At 43.6% G+C, this 20116-nt stretch overlaps 1 protein-coding gene across 2 annotated transcripts; it reads left to right on the top strand.

Annotated features, from left to right (window-relative positions):
* Positions 1–685: 685 nt before the first annotated feature.
* On the top strand, positions 686–19448 carry LOC139408371 (leucine rich repeat and sterile alpha motif containing 1). 2 transcript variants are annotated; one of them, XM_071152161.1, is made up of 24 exons: positions 686–915; positions 1350–1573; positions 2313–2369; positions 2676–2720; positions 2914–2991; positions 3511–3579; positions 4065–4149; positions 4336–4457; positions 6669–6759; positions 7057–7166; positions 7438–7467; positions 7589–7711; positions 9843–9982; positions 10526–10570; positions 10854–10924; positions 11106–11205; positions 11580–11667; positions 12094–12168; positions 12716–12796; positions 15156–15350; positions 15634–15765; positions 16448–16523; positions 16638–16813; positions 16886–19448. In XM_071152161.1, the coding sequence occupies exons 2-24, from the start codon at positions 1502–1504 to the stop codon at positions 17006–17008; spliced, it is 2184 nt and encodes a 727-aa protein (XP_071008262.1). In that variant the 5' UTR covers positions 686–915; positions 1350–1501; the 3' UTR covers positions 17009–19448. The 2 variants fall into 2 exon arrangements, with proteins under 2 accessions (XP_071008262.1, XP_071008264.1); XM_071152163.1 differs by having other exon boundaries at positions 695–915; positions 9849–9982.
* The last annotated feature ends 668 nt before the right edge of the window (positions 19449–20116 follow it).

Raw genomic sequence — 20116 nt, 5'->3', positions numbered from 1 at the left:
TGCACACGCGCACTTCACAGAGTATACATTCCCTAACGGAAATATGCACATAGAAATATGTTTACTAGAACATGCCAATAGGATGTCGCTAGGCTCTGCCCACCTCCTTGCTTGTTTTGCTCACTATTTGTTCCAATTTGAAACGACGGGCTGTGGTCTATCTTGGTTTAGTTATACAAATCTTTGCCCTTATCATAATTAATCCGATTTGTAACCCTTACCATTTAAAATGTCAACTTCAGTGGCATAGGGACGTCTGAAGGACTCCGGATAGCACGGACCCTGGACCAATGACGCATTGTTCTGGCTTCTGTGTGGGCTCTTAGACCGCACACTGCATCTCAGTGCTAGAGGCATCACTACAGACACCCTGGTTCGAATCCAGGCTGTATCACAACCGGTCGTGATTGGGAGTTTCATAGGGAGGCGCTTGTCAGGGTTTCTAAATTCCCGTTCAAAGCCACTGCGAAGTCGGCTCAAAACAAAAATGACTTAATTACTATTATTCTGTGTTTTCCCAAAACGCTTATATGCCTTCCCAATGAAAAATAGATAGACAATTCAAAAATGTATTTAATGTAAAAGAGATCTATGATTATGGACGATGCACCATATTGCCAAAATGACGGAGCGATGCAGATTACTGTTCGATTTGAGAGGGGCGCGCCTCTCCCCGTTTTGGCCCGGTAACGTGACCAGCCTATGCCCGGTGCCCAGCGGTTCTGCAGAATCGAATCCGCCCATTGGGCAGGACTCATTTTGACAACGGGAACACTAAACAAAAACAGACAAACAGAAGAACCATCAAATAAAAACAGCAAACTATGTCTCTATCGGAATATTGACCTGCGTACTCAACGTTATATTCAGACTCCAACTCGGATTTATCCCAAAACTAGTCGTTTCTAGTTAAAGGTTTGTCCAAAATGACTAAGCCGAAAGCTAACGTTAGTTAGCCAGTTAAATCATACATTAGACAACTGTGGTAACTTGTTAGCTATCTAAGGCTAGCTTACTTTAAGCAGCTAGCATACATCATTGGAAGAATTTGCTCTGTCAACCGGATTGTTGCTAGCTAAATTAGCTAGCTATACCATACAGAGGCATTCAGCTGGTTAAACTAGCTAGCTAGTAGTCCTTCTAACCTTTAGATACGACAACTGTAATGTTTTGTTGATACAGTAGCGTATTTTGGCAACATCACATTTTTTGTGATTTTGTTGGTTTGTGTGTTTCTGTGTCTTTATATTGTTCTTAGGCCTAATTTATGTATTGACAATAACTCATAAACGAGAGTAAGCTGAAAACGGGTTATGTGAACCTTAACAATGTATTTTTCTGTTCTACAGTATTGGTGAGACTGATTTCTCCACACTGGTCATTTCAAACCTCAAGCCATCTGCCCGGAGTTCAATACCCGAGAGGGGGCACAAATTCAGCCTCATACAGACAGACAGATATATAGACAGACAGACTGGCAGAAGGACAGACAGGCATCAGGATGCCTCTGTTCTTCAGAAAGAGGAAGCCCAGTGAGGACTCCAAGAAGCGTCTGGAGTATCAACTGTGCCTGGTAAGGAGCTTTATCTCTCTGTGTATGTGAGTAATCCGGGTATTGAAGTCAGCAGCACTTTTGGTTTTCATGCTCCCCCTCTTGACAGGGTCTGATTCCGACCTGGGTCACCAGGGTCTGAATTTACAAAGTGTCTCACAGTAGGGGTGCTGATTTATGATCAGGTCCCCCATGTCTTGTTCATTATGATCTAAAAAGCTGAACTGTTTCAAGTTGTTTTATAAAAACTTGAAAGGGGGAGGTGCCTTTACAAGCCTCTCTGGGTTTTCTACCTCTCCTGCACATGCTCTGTTAATTTTTCTTTAAAATTCTTATCATATTGTTCTGTTTTCTCTTGTGTGCAAATAAATAAAATAAAACTGATCCAAGGTCAGTACTCATACATTGTGAATATAGGCCCTGGTAAGTGGACTCTCTAACTTGGAGGGAGAAAAGAACTAGCAGTACTGCATTCCTTGAGGCCTAGATCCAAATATCACCAAAATAGGGTTTTGAATGCACATCAAACATAATAACAGTAGCTGGACAAAAGGAATGCATACAAAAAGGGAATGTCCAAACTGCCGAAGACGATGTGGGTCAAAAAAATATATTTTATCACCTTAAAATTGATTGAACAATCAATCACCTTTGGGGAGGCAAAACAATGAGTGGACATGCCCTCTTCTATGCACCAGATCAGAATACCCTCCTTGATCCATACTGACATCTTGCATTGACATCTTATTTGTTTTGGCAGTCTAAAGAAGTAGGGGCTGGTGACATTCTGGACATCTCCGCTTGTGAGCTCACAGAGGTAAGTGTGATGTAGGTCTACAAATTTGCATAGATGTGTAGTATAGCAGGTATTAATGATAAATTAACGCTCAAGTCATGTTGTAAATGGAGGACAGGAGAATGTAAGAATCTTTTTGTGGGCTATCTTGTAGTCTAGTCAACACTAAAACTTCCACGTGTGCCTTTAAGTATACCAAGTTCTTCAAAGTAAAATCTAATATCTGAAATAACAGCAGTACTATCAGCATCATGTAGCTATTAAAAAACATTGATCGTCTAGTTGACATGAAGAGGAAAATATATGTCTGGTGTCCCCTCTGCTCAGGTTCCAACCAGTGCGTTTTCCATATGCAAGGTGCTACAGAAGAAGGTAAGACTACCAATTATATGTGGAAGTCTGGGTCGATAAAGGAACTTGATTAATTTAATTTAATATCACTTTCTGAATTTACTGAATGGAATTTACCTAATCTCAAGCTTGTAGGTTACAAAGTGCAGAAGTGTTGCTCTTTAGAACACTGGTAAGCCAATAACATCCCTGTGTGTCTCTTTGATCTACCAAGGTCTTCATTCTCCATGGAAACCAGCTGAAGTCCATGGTGCCCAAAGGCTGTTGCATCAACTTTCTGGTCACACTAAAGGTTTGAAGACAAAACATTGCATTGGACAAAGTAGGCATTACCTAGCCTGTATAGGACACATTAGGCCTAAGCATTGCATAAGACACTGCACATTGCACAAGACAAAAACATCACTAAAGAAGCGAGGTATGGACATTGGGAGCATTACATTAGACACTGGTAGTATTAGATAGGGCAAGACATGTACTGGATGAGCACAAAGCACAAATCAAACACATACAGTCATTACATTGGGAAAAAAAAACATTAGAAATTCCATTCAGTCTTTTTCAAAATGAATACCTGTTATTAGTTGATCACTATGTACATTTAGTGATATTACGAGTTGAAGGCACTAGTATTTTTTTGTTGACTAGATTTACATTTGATGAGTTGTGTTTGACCTAATAAGCATAAGGGGTTAGTTAGTCAATGACTTAACCATAATTACCTGCATGATTCAGCAAACATTCAATCGGATGACTCCTTCCAACGAGGTACATCCTTACCCTTCCCGCTCTCCCTGTCCATTTCTCATAGGTGTTGGATTTGCATGAGAACATGCTGACCGCCCTCCCTGACGATATAGGGCAACTGGCATCCCTGCAGGTCAGATCATCATTATACATATAATAGCCTTTCAAGCTAGAATCCTTAAATGAAACATTAAGAAATTGTGCTCCCATCCCCTGTTTTGCTAAAAAGCTGAGTGATGGTGCTGGAGAAATGTAACCACTCTCACAGTCATAGACAGGGCTATGGATGCAAGGAATGACCATCCATGACTATCAAATGTATAGTTTTAACCATCATTTGAGGCTATTCAGTGTTTGTTTACATTTACGTTGCTGACAAACATTGGAGTTAAACAAGCTTATATTTTGTGTTCCGATGGGGTACGACAGTTGAACTAAACTAATGAGGCATTTAGAAGTTATTCTTTAAGAATCAATGAGTATATATCATTAATATTTAAGTCCAAAAATGGATGTAGCCATTAAGGATTCTATCTTTAATAACAGAAGGATATCAATGGAAACATACTGTACCTAAATGGATGCTCCACCCGCTGCCATTTTGAATCCTCCACTTAGGTGCTGAATATAGAAAATAACCAGATCAAGGCCCTGCCGGACTCCATTGGGAATCTCAGACTTCTGCAGACCCTCAATGTGAAAGGTTTGTTTACCTTTGGTCTGAATGGGGTAGCCTTCCAGGGGAAGCCAACTTAGGAAGTATATTTTATTCAGGAAAAGGATGCATGGATTTTGACTTAGTTTGAATAGGATATGGATTTGTTGGTGTATGTGTCTGTCGGTATGGCATTGTGTGTGTGTTTGTAAAGTACTTTATCTTCTTCCATAGGTAATTGTCTAAGTCAGCTGCCTACCTCTGTGGGCCGTATGAGCAGCCTGCGCACACTTGACCTGAGTGAGAACAGTGTGAGGGAGTTACCCCGGGACCTGGCTCTGGCACGCACTCTAGAGGTGTGTGTGTGTACTCGTACATTGCCAGAAGGAATGTTGCTTAATTGTAATTATAGGTCGACCGGTTATGATTTTTTTCAACGTCGATACCGATTATTGGAGGACCAAAAAAAAGCCGATACCGATTAATCGGCTGATTTAAAAACATTTTTTGTAATGTTTTTTTTTTTTTGTTGTTTTTTTTGTAATAATGACAATTACAACAATACTGAATGAACACTTATTTTAATCTATTTAGCCTCAAATAAATAATAAAATATGTTCAATTTGGTTTAAATAGTGCAAAAACAAAGTGTTGGAGAAGAAACTAAAAGTGCAATATGTGCCATGTAAAAAAGCTAACATTTAAGTTCCTTGCTCAGAACATGAGAACAAATGAAAGCTGGTGGTTCCTTTTAACATGAGACTTCAATAGTCCAAGGTAAGAGGTTTTAGGTTGTAGTTAATAAAGTATTTATAGGACTATTTCTCTCTATACCATTTTTGTATTTGATATACCTTTGACTATTGGATGTTCTTATAGGCACTTTAGTATTGCCAGTGTAACAGTATAGCTTCCGTCCCTCTCCTCGCCCCTACCTGTGTTCGAACCAGGAACACATCGACAACAGCCACCCTCGAAGCAGCGTTACCCATGCAGCGCAAGGGGAACAACTACTCCAAGTCTCAGAGCGAGTGACGTTTGAAACGCTATTAGCGCGCACCCCGCTAACTAGCTAGCCATTTCACATCGGTTACACCAGCCTAATCTCGGGAGTTGATAGGCTTGAAGTCATAAACAGCGCAATGCTTGAAGCACAGCGAAGAGCTGCTGGCATAACGCACAAAAGTGCTGTTTGAATGAATGCTTACGAGCCTGCTGCTGCCTACCACCGCTCAATCAGACTGCTCTATCAAATATCAAATCATAGACTTAATAATAACACACAGAAATACGAGCCTTTGGTCATTAATATGGTCGAATCCGGAAACTATCATTTCGAAAACAAAACTTTTATTATTTCAGTGAAATACGGAACCGTTCCGTATTTTATCTAACGGGTGGCATCCCTAAGTCTAAATATTGCTGTTACATTGTACAACCTTCAATGTTATGTCATAATTACGTAAAGTTCTGGCAAATTAGTTCGCAACGAGCCAGGCGGCCCAAACTGTTGCATATACCCTGACTCTGCGTGCAATGAACGCAAGAGAAGTGACACAATTTCACCTGGTTAATATTGCCTGCTAACCTGGATTTATTTTAGCCAAATATGCAGGTTTAAAAATATATACTTCTGTGTATTGATTTTAAGAAAGGCGTTGGTGTTTATGGTTAGGTACAGTCGTGCAACGATTGTGCTTTTTTTCGCAAATGCGCTTTTGTTAAATCATCCCCCGTTTGGCAAAGTTGGCTGTCTTTGTTAGGAAGAAATAGTCTTCACACAGTTCGCAACGGGCTAGGCAGCCCAAACTGCTGAATATACCCTGACTCTGTTGCAAGAGAAGTGACACAATTGATCTAGTTAAACGAAATTCATGTTAGCAGGCAATATTAACTCAATATGCAGGTTTAAAAATATACTTGTGTATTGATTTTAAGAAAGGCATTGATGTTTATGGTTAGGTACACATTGGAGCAACGACAGTCCTTGTTCGCGAATGCGCACCGCATCGTTTATATGCAACGCAGGACACGCTAGATAAACTAGTAATATCAACAACCATGTGTAGTTAAATAGTGATTATGATGAATTGTTTTTTACAAGATAAGTTTAATGCTAGCTAGCAACTTACTTTGGCTTCTTACTGCATTCGTGTAACAGGCAGGCTCCTCGTGGAGTGCAATGAGAGGCAGGGGGTTATAGCATTTAACTAGTTAACTGTAAGGTTGCAAGATTGAATCCCCGAGCTGACAAGGTAAAAATCTGTCGTTCTGCCCCTGAACAAGGCAGTTAACCCACCGCTCCTAGGCTGTCATTGAAAATAAGAATGTGTTCTTTAACTGACTTGCCTAGTTAAATAAAGGTGTAAAAAAATTAATAATAATAATACAAACAAAAAAATCTGACCAAATCGGTGTCCAAAAATACAGATTTCCGATTGTTTTGAAAACTTGAAATCGGCCCTAATTAATCGGCCATTCCGATTAATCGGCCAACCTCTATTTGTAATAACACTAATTTACATGCTGTATGCTGTTAACAACCGGTCTGTGTTTTCTCACACCAGAGCCTGACCCTGGACGCTGCTCTCATGTCCTACCCCCCTGCCTCGGTGTGCACCACGGGGACTGAGGACATCCAACGGTTCCTCTGCACTGGTGAGTTAGAAAAGTACTATTAGTATAGTGTTACTCAGACAATTTTGGTGGAATTGCAATGTAGACATATGGTCCCTACTGTACTATAAAACAGTGCAGTTATTCCATAATTTCAGGACTTCTGATTCAGACACCCCAAACAAACTTGCTCAGTTTCCAAGAAAATGGCAACAGAACATGACATAAGTATAAGGAAGTCCCTAGTCAGGCAAGAGGAAATTCAGTCAATACTCTCACTTCTACACACTCATTTACACACTTTGTCTCATCTGTGTGTGTGTGTGTGTGTTTTGACAGAGCTGGGGGAGGAGTACTGCCCCTCGTCTCAGTTCCTGCTGCCCGTGCTGGAGAGTGACTCAGGGAATCAGAGACCGGACGATGTGGACAGCCTGGAGGGGGCCTGGCAGGTGAGTGCGGGCCTGGGCTGTCACCTTGCAACCATCTTAGTTCTGTGGAGCAACAAGGGCCATTTTTAGAGAGGAACATACACCAACCTTTCACAGAGCAATGAAGGAGCTCTCTCTTTCATTCTTTTACAAACACGCACATATGAAAGCACGCACACACACCACGAGATGGACCCACACACCATGACAATCTCAATGTAATGATTTATTTTGATTATTGTCATAACTGTCTGACTGATTACACTGCTTGTTTCCCTGTCTCCATTTGCAGAGTAAGTTCAATGACTTTGAGAAGAGAAAGGTACTGTAGGAGACTTTTTAATCACATTTTATCGTCACTCAATGGTTGGTGACTCAGAGTTAATGACAGTCTCTATCACTTTCTTTCTTTGTCTCTCACACACACACACGCACACACACAGGAGCAGAAGCACCAGGAGAAACTGGCATTTGAGCGTCAGCTGGAACAGAAGCAGAAGGAGCATCACCAGCTCATCCTCATGAACAACTCCCACAAGGAGAACATCCTGCTGTCTGTCAGACAGGTGACTGCTGGGCTCACACACACACACACACACACACGCACCACACAGACACACAATCTCTAATATAGCAACCATCACAGTCATTGTAAAGACCCTTCGAAAGCCCAAAATAGTCTTTAGCGTTCAGTGGCAACCTTCATTAGAACTTAATTTAGTATAAGACTACATATTCCTTACTACAGTGTTATTCAGAGTCGGGGTCTTGACCCCTAATGGTGTGGCACAACAATATATACAGATAAGATACAAGATATACAGTGCCTTCGGAAAGTATTCGGACTCCTTGACTTTTCCCACATTTTGTTTCGTTATAACCTTATTCTGAAATGGATTAAATAAAACTTTCTTCATCAATCTACACACAATACCCCATAAACACAAAGCGAAAACAGGTTTTTAGAAGGGTTTGCAAATATATGTAAATAAGGTATTTCTGTTTTTTATTTTTAATAAGTATTCAGACCCTTTGCTATGAGACTCAAAATTGAGCTCAGGTGCATCCTGTTTCCATTGATCATCCTTGAGATGTTTCTACGACTTGATTGGAATCCACTTGTGGTAAATTCAGTTGATTGGACATGATTTGGAAAGGCACACACCTGTCTATATAAGGTCCCACAGTTGACAGTGCATGTCAGAGCAAAAACCAAGCCATGAGGTCAAAGGAATTGTCCGTAGAGCTCCGAGACAGGATTGTGTCCAGGCACAGATCTGGAGCATCTTTGCAGCACTCCACCAATCAGTCCTTTATGGTAGAGTGGCCAGACAGAAGCCACTCCTCAGTAAAAGGCACATGACAGCCCGCTTGGAGTTTGCCAAAAGGAACCTAAAGACTCTCAGACCATGAGAAACAAGATTCTCTGGTCTGATGAAACCAAAAAAACTCTTTGGCCTGAATACCAAGCATCACGTCTGGAGGAAACCTGGTACCATCCCTATGGTGAAGCATGGTGGTGGCAGCATCATTTTGTGGGGATGTTTTTCAGCGGCAAGGACTGGTCAGGATCGAGGCAAAGATGAACGGAGCAAATTACAGGGAGATCCTTGATGAAAACCTGCTCCAGAGCACTCAGGACCTCGGACTGGGGCGAAGGTTCAACTTCCAACAGGACAATGACCTTAAGCACACAGCCAAGAGTGTCTTCAGGACAAGTCTCTGAATGTCCTTGAATGGCCCAGCCAGAGCCCGGACTTGAACGCGATCGAACATCTCTGGAGAGACCTGAAAATAGCTGTGCAGCAATGCTCTCCATCCAACCTGACAGAGCTTGAGAAGATCTGCAGAGAAGAATGGAAGAAAGTCCCCAAATACAGGTGTGCCAAGCTTGTAGTGTCATACCCAAGAAGACTCAAGACTGTAATCGCTGCCAAAGGTGCTTCAACAAAGTACTGTTGTGTCTGAGTACTTATGTAAGTTTGATATTGCAGTTCATAAATTAGCAAAAATGTCTATAAACCAGTTTTTGCTTTGACATTATAGGGTATTGTGTGTAGATTGATGAGGGGGGAAAAAACAAATACATTTTATGATAAGGCTGTAACTTGACAAAGTGGAAAAAGTTAAGGGGTCTGAATACTTTCCGAAGGCACTGTTTATTGAGTAAATGTATTTATTGGTTTCTTTACATTTTGATAAGAGATGTTATTTGTTGACGTAAAATCGAATTGTACCGATTTTTAAGATTGTGTCATTAGATTTGGGTTGAAGTCGCAAGAAATTCTTGGGGGAAAAAATGGGGTCCCCAGAACTCTAGCAGAAGAAATGGGTTCCCTGCTGAAAAAGTGTCAATATCACTGCCCTATTACTATATGTCAGAGAATGTTGAGTTGAGCTGGCCAATCCTTTACTCCCTGCCTCGGCACTTTTCTTCCCCTCTACAGGTCATACCTTGATGAAGGCATTTGCTGAAACGTGTTGGGTTTAATAATGTTTTTGTTTTTTTTCAAAGCAGACTTCCATTGTCCTATTAAAAGTTGACATACAATAATTGATTTATTTGGTGCATTTCCCCAGATATTATTTATTTTTGCTGTCACAGTACACAGCAGCGCCTCTGTAGCACTTCGGGGTAATGTGCCTTGCTCAAGGGCACAACGGCGGTAAGTAGTCATGTCTTCTCCCCCTCTCCAGGAACAGGAGCGTCTGGAGCTAGGCGTGTCAGTGCAGCAGAGGTTCCAGGAGGTTGAGAGGCAGAGGATTCTGGGTAAGGTCCGCCAGGCCGAGACGGGCATCGCTAACCGCATCAACAACCTGCTACTGGACAACAAACGGTGAGGACTAGCGAGAGAGAGCGAGGAGGAGGGGGAGGGGGGTGCGCACGTTTGCCAGGTTTACTCGTAATAAAAGTGGACAATGAGATGCAGAAAAAGGAGACGTGTTCAAGATTAAAAAAATAATGGATGATGACATTTGTTGACATGTATCATTAATCTTGATCTTGTGGTCTTGGTCTTGAGACCACATAAATGCAGTCTGGGTCTCCGTCTCAGTTAATGGTCTCAAACAAGACCATGTTGTTGGTACTAAACTTTACCCAATACATATTTTTGTCAGTGTTCTGTGGCTAAATAGGGGTGACATAGCACACAATTGCCAGGGTACCTTGGTTCACTAATGTGGCAGCTGGGCACTAAGATCTGCATCCAAATGGCACCCTATTCCCTATGTAGTGTACAACTTTTGACCAAGAAAAGTGCACTATATAGGGTGCCATTTGGACTGCAACTTGGGTCTTGAGGCTGGGCGTGGGTCTCAAGCGCTCTAGGCTTAACTCCCATCTCTGATTGACTGTGTGTTTGTGTGTGTCTTTTCAGACAAAGAAAGAGTTCAGAGTTTCTCCAACAGTTGGAGCAGGACCGGTAAGTGGGAGAGAGCCTTTCTTATCGATCCACCCTTACTGGATCAATCCATCTATGATCCTAGAAGCTAAAAAGATTACAGCTCTTTCGCTGACTGAGGTACTCAACGATCTGACTCATATTCCAAATAGAATGACTATTTACGAACAGTGCCAAATGGAAGCTGCAGGCCAGAATTTCCTTCTAGAATACCTATTAAAATTTTTAAAAATATTACAACGGAATACTGCTGAAAAAGAATTGTTCCATTGTGAGATGTCTTTCTTTCCATTATTCTGTGCAGGATACGGATGGAGCATCTGACGGCCATCACACAAGAAGAGACCAACTCACTCAGGAAGAGAGAGGTAGCAGGTGAGCATGGGAAATGTTGTCTCCAAGAAAAAGTCCAGAGCAAGTTTAGAAGGAGGGCAATGTGGATTGAAGCTATAACCTCTGAACGGATTGCAGTTAGCATAAGGAATGGGGTCTCTCAAAGTCTTATCTTTGTTTTTCTTTTGTCTCCTCTCTCTCTTGTCTCTCTTTCTTTCTCCAGTGGCCATGCAGAAGATGCTGTCAGAGAGCTGCTCTATGCGTCTGATGCAGGAAGCCAGTGACTCACGCAGACAGAGTCTGGTCTCTGAGGCCTGCAGGAGGTCAGTACACACAGACACACACAAGTTTGTTTTACTATCCTTGTGGGGACCAAACAATTGATTCCCTTTCAAAAATCTATTTTACTAACCCTAACTCTTAATTCTAATCCTAACCCTAAACATAACCCCAGTCTAAAATAGCTTTTTTTCCTTGTGGGGACTAGCGAAATTCTAGTCAGAATTGTTCTTGTTTTACTGTCCTTGAGGACTTCTGGTCCCCATAAGGATAGTAAAACCAAAGCACGCACACACACACCACATGCTTTATCAATGAGATATTGTTTGGTGTAGTTCTCTTTGAGCACTTTATTTTTGTAGGAGGTTCCTGATTAGAAACGCATTTCCACCTTGCTTCCTCTCTCCTCTCGTCGTAGTCTGGAGAGTCAGGACAGGAAGTTCGATCAGGTGCTTTCGCTCCAGCAGCTAGACAAATCCAAAGCCATCGCTTGTATCCTACAGGAGGTAAAATATATATTTACTGCTATGTGCATCACAAACAGATAGATAGTAAACAAAGATGTACAATGTTTTCACAAGCTAGTGAGAATGTCTAGTGTTACATGAAACACTTGGTACTGACATCGCACTTTGGTAAGGTTGGATCATACGTTGGAAAGAGTATAGAAACAGGTAGCCGACTAAACTCAACTCCACGATTTAGAGTTGAGCGTTGACTGGTGGTGGTCAGGCTGGACATTGTCCTGTGTAAATGCAGGCTATTCTTTGGGTGCTGAAAGTTTTTGATAAAACAACATCATTCTATGTGATGTTAAATCTCTAGTTTGCCCACACAAGTCGCCACTCAACTCCATTGTAAATCGTGGAAAACAAGGAAACCCAGCCCAGTTGAAATAGCTGATATTAGTTACTCTCTGTGGCCCTCTACAGGAGAAGATGCAGAAGGCAGCCTTCCAGGCACTGCAGCTGCAGAAGGACAGTGTGCACGGCTACATCCAACAACAGGTACCTGTGGTAACACACCGTCACATGCATTCCGTATGAATTCACTGTCATTCGATATACACACATTAAGTGTCATTTTATATAACATTCAGTATCTTTCAATATTACACACATTCAATGTTTATATCATTAACAGGAATACTACACACTATTCAACAACTCTGGCAATACTGAGGTGTATTAGTCCTGTGTTAGATCTATAGACCCTGGACAACATTATTATTTATTTGTAATCATTTTTGGACATCTCCACTATGACGTCTGTATCATTCAATCACACACGTTGAATATTAAGGTTTAGACAAACTTTAGGCTGTAGAAACCAACTGGGAGTGCAGGCTTTTGTTCCAGCCCATCACTAATTAACAGCTGATCCCTCCCAGCCTTTTCTGTTGTTTTTATGTTTGGGGAAGACTGCTTGTCTGAAGGTAGAATCATGCGGTTTCCATTAATCCCAGTGCTTTTTGCATTACATGCCATCATCCCCCTACCGAGTTTGCTGCCGGAGCCTCCAGCTCACCTCCCTGTTATGTTCATATGTTTCTAGATCAGGCTAATAGAAGGAGAGTTAATGCAGCTGACTAAACTGGAGGTTAAGAGACACAATCTGGACGCTGAGAACCTGCAGGTATGTCATAGATATAAGCAAATAGTTTGACATCACTGACATGTAGCCTAGCGGTTAAGAGCGTTGCTGGTTGCTGGTTCGAATCCCTGATCCGACTACGTGAAAATCTGTCGATGCCCTTAAGTAAAGCACTTAACCCAAATTGCTTCTGTAAGTCGCTCTATTTTACATACACTACAAAACTAGATCCCCCTCGCTTCTATCCTGTCCCTACCCCGGCTTCTATCCGGTCCCTACCCCGGCTTCTATCCGGTCCCTACCCCGGCTTCTATCCGGTCCCTACCCCGGCTTCTATCCGGTCCCTACCCCGGCTTCTATCCGGTCCCTACCCCGGCTTCTATCCGGTCCCTACCCCGGCTTCTATCCGGTCCCTACCCCGGCTTCTATCCTGTCCCTACCCCGGCTTCTATCCTGTCCCTACCCCGGCTTCTATCCTGTCCCTACCCCGGCTTCTATCCGGTCCCTACCCCGGCTTCTATCCGGTCCCTACCCCGGCTTCTATCCTGTCCGTACCCCGGCTTCTATCCTGTCCGTACCCCGGCTTCTATCCTGTCCGTACCCCGGCTTCTATCCTGTCCGTACCCCGGCTTCTATCCTGTCCGTACCCCGGCTTCTATCCTGTCCGTACCCCGGCTTCTATCCTGTCCGTACCCCGGCTTCTATCCGGTCCCTACCCCGGCTTCTATCCTGTCCCTACCCCGGCTTCTATCCGGTCCCTACCCAGGCTTCTATCCGGTCCCTACCCCGGCTTCTATCCTGTCCCTACCCCGGCTTCTATCCTGTCCCTACCCCGGCTTCTATCCTGTCCCTACCCCGGCTTCTATCCTGTCCGTACCCCGGCTTCTATCCTGTCCCTACCCCGGCTTCTATCCTGTCCCTACCCCGGCTTCTATCCTGTCCCTACCCCGGCTTCTATCCGGTCCGTACCCCGGCTTCTATCCTGTCCCTACCCCGGCTTCTATCCTGTCCCTACCCCGGCTTCTATCCTGTCCCTACCCCGGCTTCTATCCTGTCCCTACCCCGGCTTCTATCCGGTCCGTACCCCGGCTTCTATCCTGTCCCTACCCCGGCTTCTATCCTGTCCCTACCCCGGCTTCTATCCTGTCCGTACCCCGGCTTCTATCCTGTCCCTACCCCGGCTTCTATCTGGTCCGTACCCCGGCTTCTATCCTGTCCCTACCCCGGCTTCTATCCTGTCCCTACCCCGGCTTCTATCTGGTCCGTACCCCGGCTTCTATCCTGTCCCTACCCCGGCTTCTATCCTGTCCCTACCCCGGCTTCTATCTGGTCCGTACCCCGGCTTCTATCCTGTCCGTACCCCGGCTTCTATCTGGTCCGTACCCCGGCTTCTATCCTGTCCCTACCCCGGCTTCTATCCGGTCCCTACCCCGGCTTCTATCCTGTCCGTACCCCGGCTTCTATCTGGTCCGTACCCCGGCTTCTATCCTGTCCCTACCCCGGCTTCTATCTGGTCCGTACCCCGGCTTCTATCCTGTCCCTACCCCGGCTTCTATCTGGTCCGTACCCCGGCTTCTATCCTGTCCGTACCCCGGCTTCTATCCTGTCCCTACCCCGGCTTCTATCTGGTCCGTACCCCGGCTTCTATCCTGTCCCTACCCCGGCTTCTATCTGGTCCGTACCCCGGCTTCTATCCTGTCCCTACCCCGGCTTCTATCTGGTCCCTACCCCGGCTTCTATCTGGTCCGTACCCCGGCTTCTATCCTGTCCCTACCCCGGCTTCTATCTGGTCCGTACCCCGGCTTCTATCCGGTCCCTACCCCGGCTTCTATCCTGTCCCTACCCCGGCTTCTATCCTGTCCGTACCCCGGCTTCTATCCTGTCCCTACCCCGGCTTCTATCCTGTCCCTACCCCGGCTTCTATCCTGTCCGTACCCCGGCTTCTATCCTGTCCCTACCCCGGCTTCTATCCTGTCCCTACCCCGGCTTCTATCCTGTCCCTACCCCGGCTTCTATCTGGTCCCTACCCCGGCTTCTATCCTGTCCCTACCCCGGCTTCTATCCTGTCCCTACCCCGGCTTCTTTTCTTGAATATTCTACCTTGGTTTAGCCCCTCCATGTCATTCTGCCATGAGTACATTTCATGCCTCTTATTTGAAGAGGACAGGGTGTGGGCATTGAGCATGGATAAGATATTACACAGCATTATGCATGACGGTATGTGATTAATTATTCGTATAGATTGGGATTATTATACAAATATTCTCTTATTTTCTCTGGTGAACTCTATTAGGCAGGTTAGTGAGGTTTAGACAAACTTGCATGAGGAACTGCCAGTGCTCTCCTCTGACGTGTGTGTGTGTGTGTGTGTGTGTGTGTGTGTGTGCGTGCGCGCGCGCAGGAGGTGCTGTGGGAGCAGCGATTGGCTCTCAGTGACCTGCTGCAGCAGCTGCTGAAGGAGAAGGACCAGCGAGAGGTGGAGCTGAGACAGGTCCTCCAGGAGATGGAGCTGAAGAGTGACTCCAACCAGCAGAACTACTGGCTGATCCAGTACCAGAGGCTGCTGGACGCCAAGCCTCTGTTGCTACGCATGCAGGTAGCTACACTACTTTATACCACCTGTGTGGCTGTTGGTAGAGCATGCACTTGCAGCACCAGGATTGTGGGTTCGATTCCCGCTGGGGCAGCCCATTCAATAAAGTCGTGTAGTATCTGCTAAATGGCATATGTTATTTTTATATTACCAAAAATTATACACGGAATAAATTCCAAAGCATTGAGTTTTTTAATGAAGAATAATGTCCCTGGATAATTTTTTGAATGTTGTCCCCCTCCTCAAAGATATTGAATTGACCTAAACTCTTCTCTCTCTGTCTCAGGAGGTTGGTGTGGAGAGTGACCTTGTCAGTCTGCTGTGTAAGCTGTCAGCCCAGCACTATCTCCCCATCATGGCCCACCACAGAGTCACTTCCGAGGCCCTGCGCCACATGACCACCAAAGACCTCCGCAAGGTGTGTAAAAATGAAGTTTGTGTCATGGAATCAACACAGACATGGCAATTCCATAACATGTTTTAAAGGTGCTACACATAGGATATTTCTGCATAGTAATTTCAGAAAATGTCCATAATATATCTGTAGTTATAGTGGAATGATAGTGTTTCACAGTATTCCTTACCTGCCAGTGTTGTGATTGGCTGTGATATTTGCCTATTGATTTCTCCTGCCGGAGTGGCATCTGTTGTCAAACTGGGAAAAATGTTCTGACTTTGAGGCTGTGTTATCTAGTGGAATTGGTCATTTCCTGGTTGCTAAAATTCTACACTGTTCTTTCAGTTTGTGAGAAAACGATCACAGAATAGTGTAGGGAGTCATTGTACCATCTAAATCGCTGTGAAACATATTTTAATAACAAAAAACGTGTTTAAAGCTGGTGGACTAAAACTGAAAGCAACTTTTGGTTTTGGTTCACCAGCTTCAAAGAGCTGTAAAAACACTTTTTTTGTTATTTAAAAGATATTACACTGCGATTTAGGTCGTACACTTCAGTGCTTGTTCTCTCAAATTAAAGTTGAGTGAAAAGTGTAGAATTTTGAAACATTTTCTGGAGAAAAAAAGAATGTGTCGCACCTAATGTCAGTGTGTTCATATGATTGTGTGTGTGTGTGTCCCCCCCCCTCTGCTTTTCTCCCAGCTGGGAATCAATGAGATGGGTATCCAGAAGGCTCTTCTCAACTGGGCCAGGGAGCAGCCCACCACGCCTTCTGAAGGTACGCACACTCTGCTTTAAACAAGTCACCTACTGCACTAGTGGGTGATAGAATGTGCTACAAATGCATTTTTTATCCATTACTGTGTCACCTAATTCTCTCCCTCTCCCCCAGGGGCCTGCAAGGCCGATCCTCAGGAAGAAGAAGCTGTCCCGTCACCATCTTCTCTGCCCAGCGCCCCCGGCGAGACACCCACCTCCACCCCTCCACTGACCCCCATCAACCCCTCAGCCCCCAGCCTCATAGACGGCCCGGGTAGCTCAGAGTGTGTGGTGTGCATGGAGACAGGGGTAAGCAGGCAGACATTCAGACACTCCAGTTATTGTATTCTGTCTCCCTCTCATTGTGTGTCTCTCTCTCAGTCTCAGGTAATCTTCCTGCCCTGTGGCCACGTGTGCTGTTGCCAGATGTGCAGCGATGCCCTCCAGACCTGCCCGTTGTGTCGCAGCAACATCGCCCAGCACCTACGCCTCTACCACGGCTAAAGGGACCTTCTTTCCAACCCTCTGAGGCCTCAATGTGGCCTTGGAGAGCCACAAGCACTCTACCTGCAGGCTTTTGTTCCAGCACTCACTTCGTCTTATGCCTGGCAATATCTGCAACTCTTATCATACAAGTCTAGGAAATAGCCTGTTCTCATCTTTAACTCTGTCAACCAAGTCACTTTTTTTAATTCACATTTTGTGACCCAAAAGGGACAAGGTCAATCAATGACTGTTAGGTGTGGTGGGGGGGTAGATGTCTTGCCTTAGTGAAATATGTCTGAGGGACTGTACCTTTGCTCACTCCTCTCTTCATAGTTGAAATAGTGGTTGGCCACCCTTTAAAATGCATCATCATACATATCCATGTGCATCCATCCAATGGTAACCAATGACACTTTTCTGATCTCTCTCTCTTTCTCCATTCAAGTGCTCTTATAGTCAGTCATTTGTAAACATAGCATGCTACAGGTTATAGGAAACAATTATTGTACGGAATGATACCATCAAACAATCTGAGTGTTAAAAATATGCTGAATATGAAGACATTTAATGATATTCAATTCGAAATTGTAATGTTGTGATGTAAGTGTTATGTTCCTTTGCTGGTTATGTGATCACTTTCAACTTGTGTGTGTATTCAGCTTCTGAATGTGTTCTCTTGGTTGGTTCAATAGACGCTATCATACTCTCTCCTAGCATTTGCCACAGTAGATCACCTATATGTACTGTCAATGGCTTTTCACGCACTGAGCCGAGCTGAACTGGGCTGGGCCCGGTTTCCCAAAATCATCTTGTGGCTAAGTGAATCGTAAGAACCTTCGTAGGAGCGTTGTTTCCCAAAACCATCGTTACTAAAGATGCACATAACGCGTGTTATTTAACGGTAGCCTCAGACCACTTGTAGAACAGCTAAGTGCGTCGTAATTTTGTTTTGCCCTTTCAGTTTTTACACGATCTACGAATGTTTACCTGTGACCGCCGATAACTACAAATACAAAGGTTCCAATGTCTTTGCAATTGTTACATACAAGCGAATGATACAAATTAAAACCGAGATGTGTTGGCTACATAGGCCAATATGTAAATCAATTTCATGTTAATTCCACCGAGTTATATTTTGCTCATTTTAGTGCTGTCTAATTTTCCTCTATTGAATGTATAACGTGCGCACTGATGTTTCAAAGCTACGACTGTGCATTATTATAGGATAGCCTCAACATTGGAATAAACCGTCTCAACATTTGCAGCCATATGGTGATATCTCGGAGCTGATCCGTCGTCGTATTGTGGAACAATTTGAATGGAGAAAGCTGATCCAAGGGCAGCACTGCCTTTGTTTCGACACCACCAGTCTAAAAAAAAATGCTCCAACGACGCACTTAGTGAATGTTCCCAATGTAGTGCTTTGGGAAACATGAGATTTCTTCGGTCGTTATAGGAACGATCCATCGTTAAAAACATTCGTAAGCTTAAATTGCATCGCTATCGGGAAAACCCGGGTCCTGGTCTGGTTAGGCGTCTACCATGTCATAAGAAAATCTCTGGTTAGGTTTGGCAAACTTGTGTGAAAAGAGTATCAGTGTCAGGTACATGATCACTTAAAGCTGCTCTAGAATGTAAATATATACAGAAAAATGTATAGAATATATCCTTTAATTTGTATGCAGTCAAATATAGTTACACTGCATACAATAGCATGTTATACACACACCTGTTTAATATTTACTTATTGCATAGATTGATATACACTATTGGAAGGAAACTGAACAAACGAAATGGGCAGATAAAATATCATATGTGGGTGTCATTTGATGCAGTGGGCATAGCCTGGCACCTAGCCTCGATGGAAACTATATCGCTAATTTAAGATTATCACATGGTCAGGCTTCCAGCCTCAGATTTATGCCTGCATCGCTCTCGGTCTTCTATGCATTAAATGCTGAACTTTCTAGATGTTAAACCACTTCAGTCTATTTCATGTATACTTCTTTCATTCCAGTGTTGGTAAGTATGGGTTGTCATCACTTAGGTAACACTCCGTATCCTGCTATAATGACCATAGGAATTCATGCATTAAAAGAAGGCATGTTCATGTAGCCTTGCTTATATTGAATTATTTCATGCCATGCATGTCACTTTATGACAATGTTATTGCAGGATACGTGGAGTAACGGTTACCGCCACTTCTCTTCACTGGTAGTTTGATGGAAAAACCCTATGCAAATAAAATCTGCTCTACCATTTTCTTGGTTTGTGATTTGACAGTGCATTATCTTAGTCGCTTAATGCACTGACATTTATTGAATAAAATGTAAACTACATTTTGATAGTACGCTGGCTGCAAATCAAACATGCGAAAGTTCGTTTTGATCATTTAATTCAGACATGAATTCCTGAACTACAAGACAAAAAACAAATGTTTTATGAAGTTGTAGGGATGAGGCTTGTAAAACATTTTTTTTATAGCTGCCCAGAACATACGGTGTTATACTGTCCAAGAAAATCTCACTTTCAAAAGTTAATATTGTTAACTCAAACCAAAATAAGGTGTAGTCTAAAGGCACTGCATCTTAGTGCTAGAGGCATCATTACAGACCCTGGTTCAATTCCAGGCTGTATCACAACTGGCCGTGATTGAGAGTCCCAATTGGCCCAGCGTCGTTAGGGTTTAGCCAGGGTAGGCCGTTTAAATAAAAATGTTTTTTTTAAATGAATAAACATGGTATAAAACAAATGTGGACATTAATAGATGCATTTGTATAGCTTCCAAAATCTTTTTTTTTAAACAATGGTGGGGGAGATACAACTTCCAACTACTTTGATTGGTCAATTTGGACTGCGAGAGGCTGTACTTGACAAGACATTTCCTCAATAAGAACCATGAGAGATGATGGTGTTGGGCCATTATCTGAGCCAGTCTAAGCCTTAGAAGGTGTTTCTTCTCTGGATGTACTTGGTGTGTCTTCAGCCTTGTTTTCTAGGCCTTCCGAATTGATGGACTCTTCCTCCACTTGAGCCTCAGACCACAAGGACCTAACAATAGAGGTCCAGGCTGTCTGAGTAACTCCACTGTCCTCTTGTTCTTGTATTGATCCATCTCTTTATCAT

Source organism: Oncorhynchus clarkii, chromosome 5 (assembly GCF_045791955.1).
Source record: "Oncorhynchus clarkii lewisi isolate Uvic-CL-2024 chromosome 5, UVic_Ocla_1.0, whole genome shotgun sequence".
NCBI classification, from domain to species: Eukaryota; Metazoa; Chordata; class Actinopteri; order Salmoniformes; family Salmonidae; genus Oncorhynchus; species Oncorhynchus clarkii.
This window is presented reverse-complemented; position numbering and strand designations above follow the sequence as displayed.

Coding starts and splice junctions, on each gene's coding strand:
- LOC139408371 (XM_071152161.1), top strand. CDS start 1,502: ATGCCTCTGTTCTTCAGAAAGAGGAAGCCCAGTGAGGACTCCAAGAAG. Junction 10,571..10,853: donor CAACAGTTGGAGCAGGACCG/GTAAGTGGGAGA, acceptor TATTCTGTGCAG/GATACGGATGGAGCATCTGA. Junction 12,169..12,715: donor ACGGCTACATCCAACAACAG/GTACCTGTGGTA, acceptor ATATGTTTCTAG/ATCAGGCTAATAGAAGGAGA.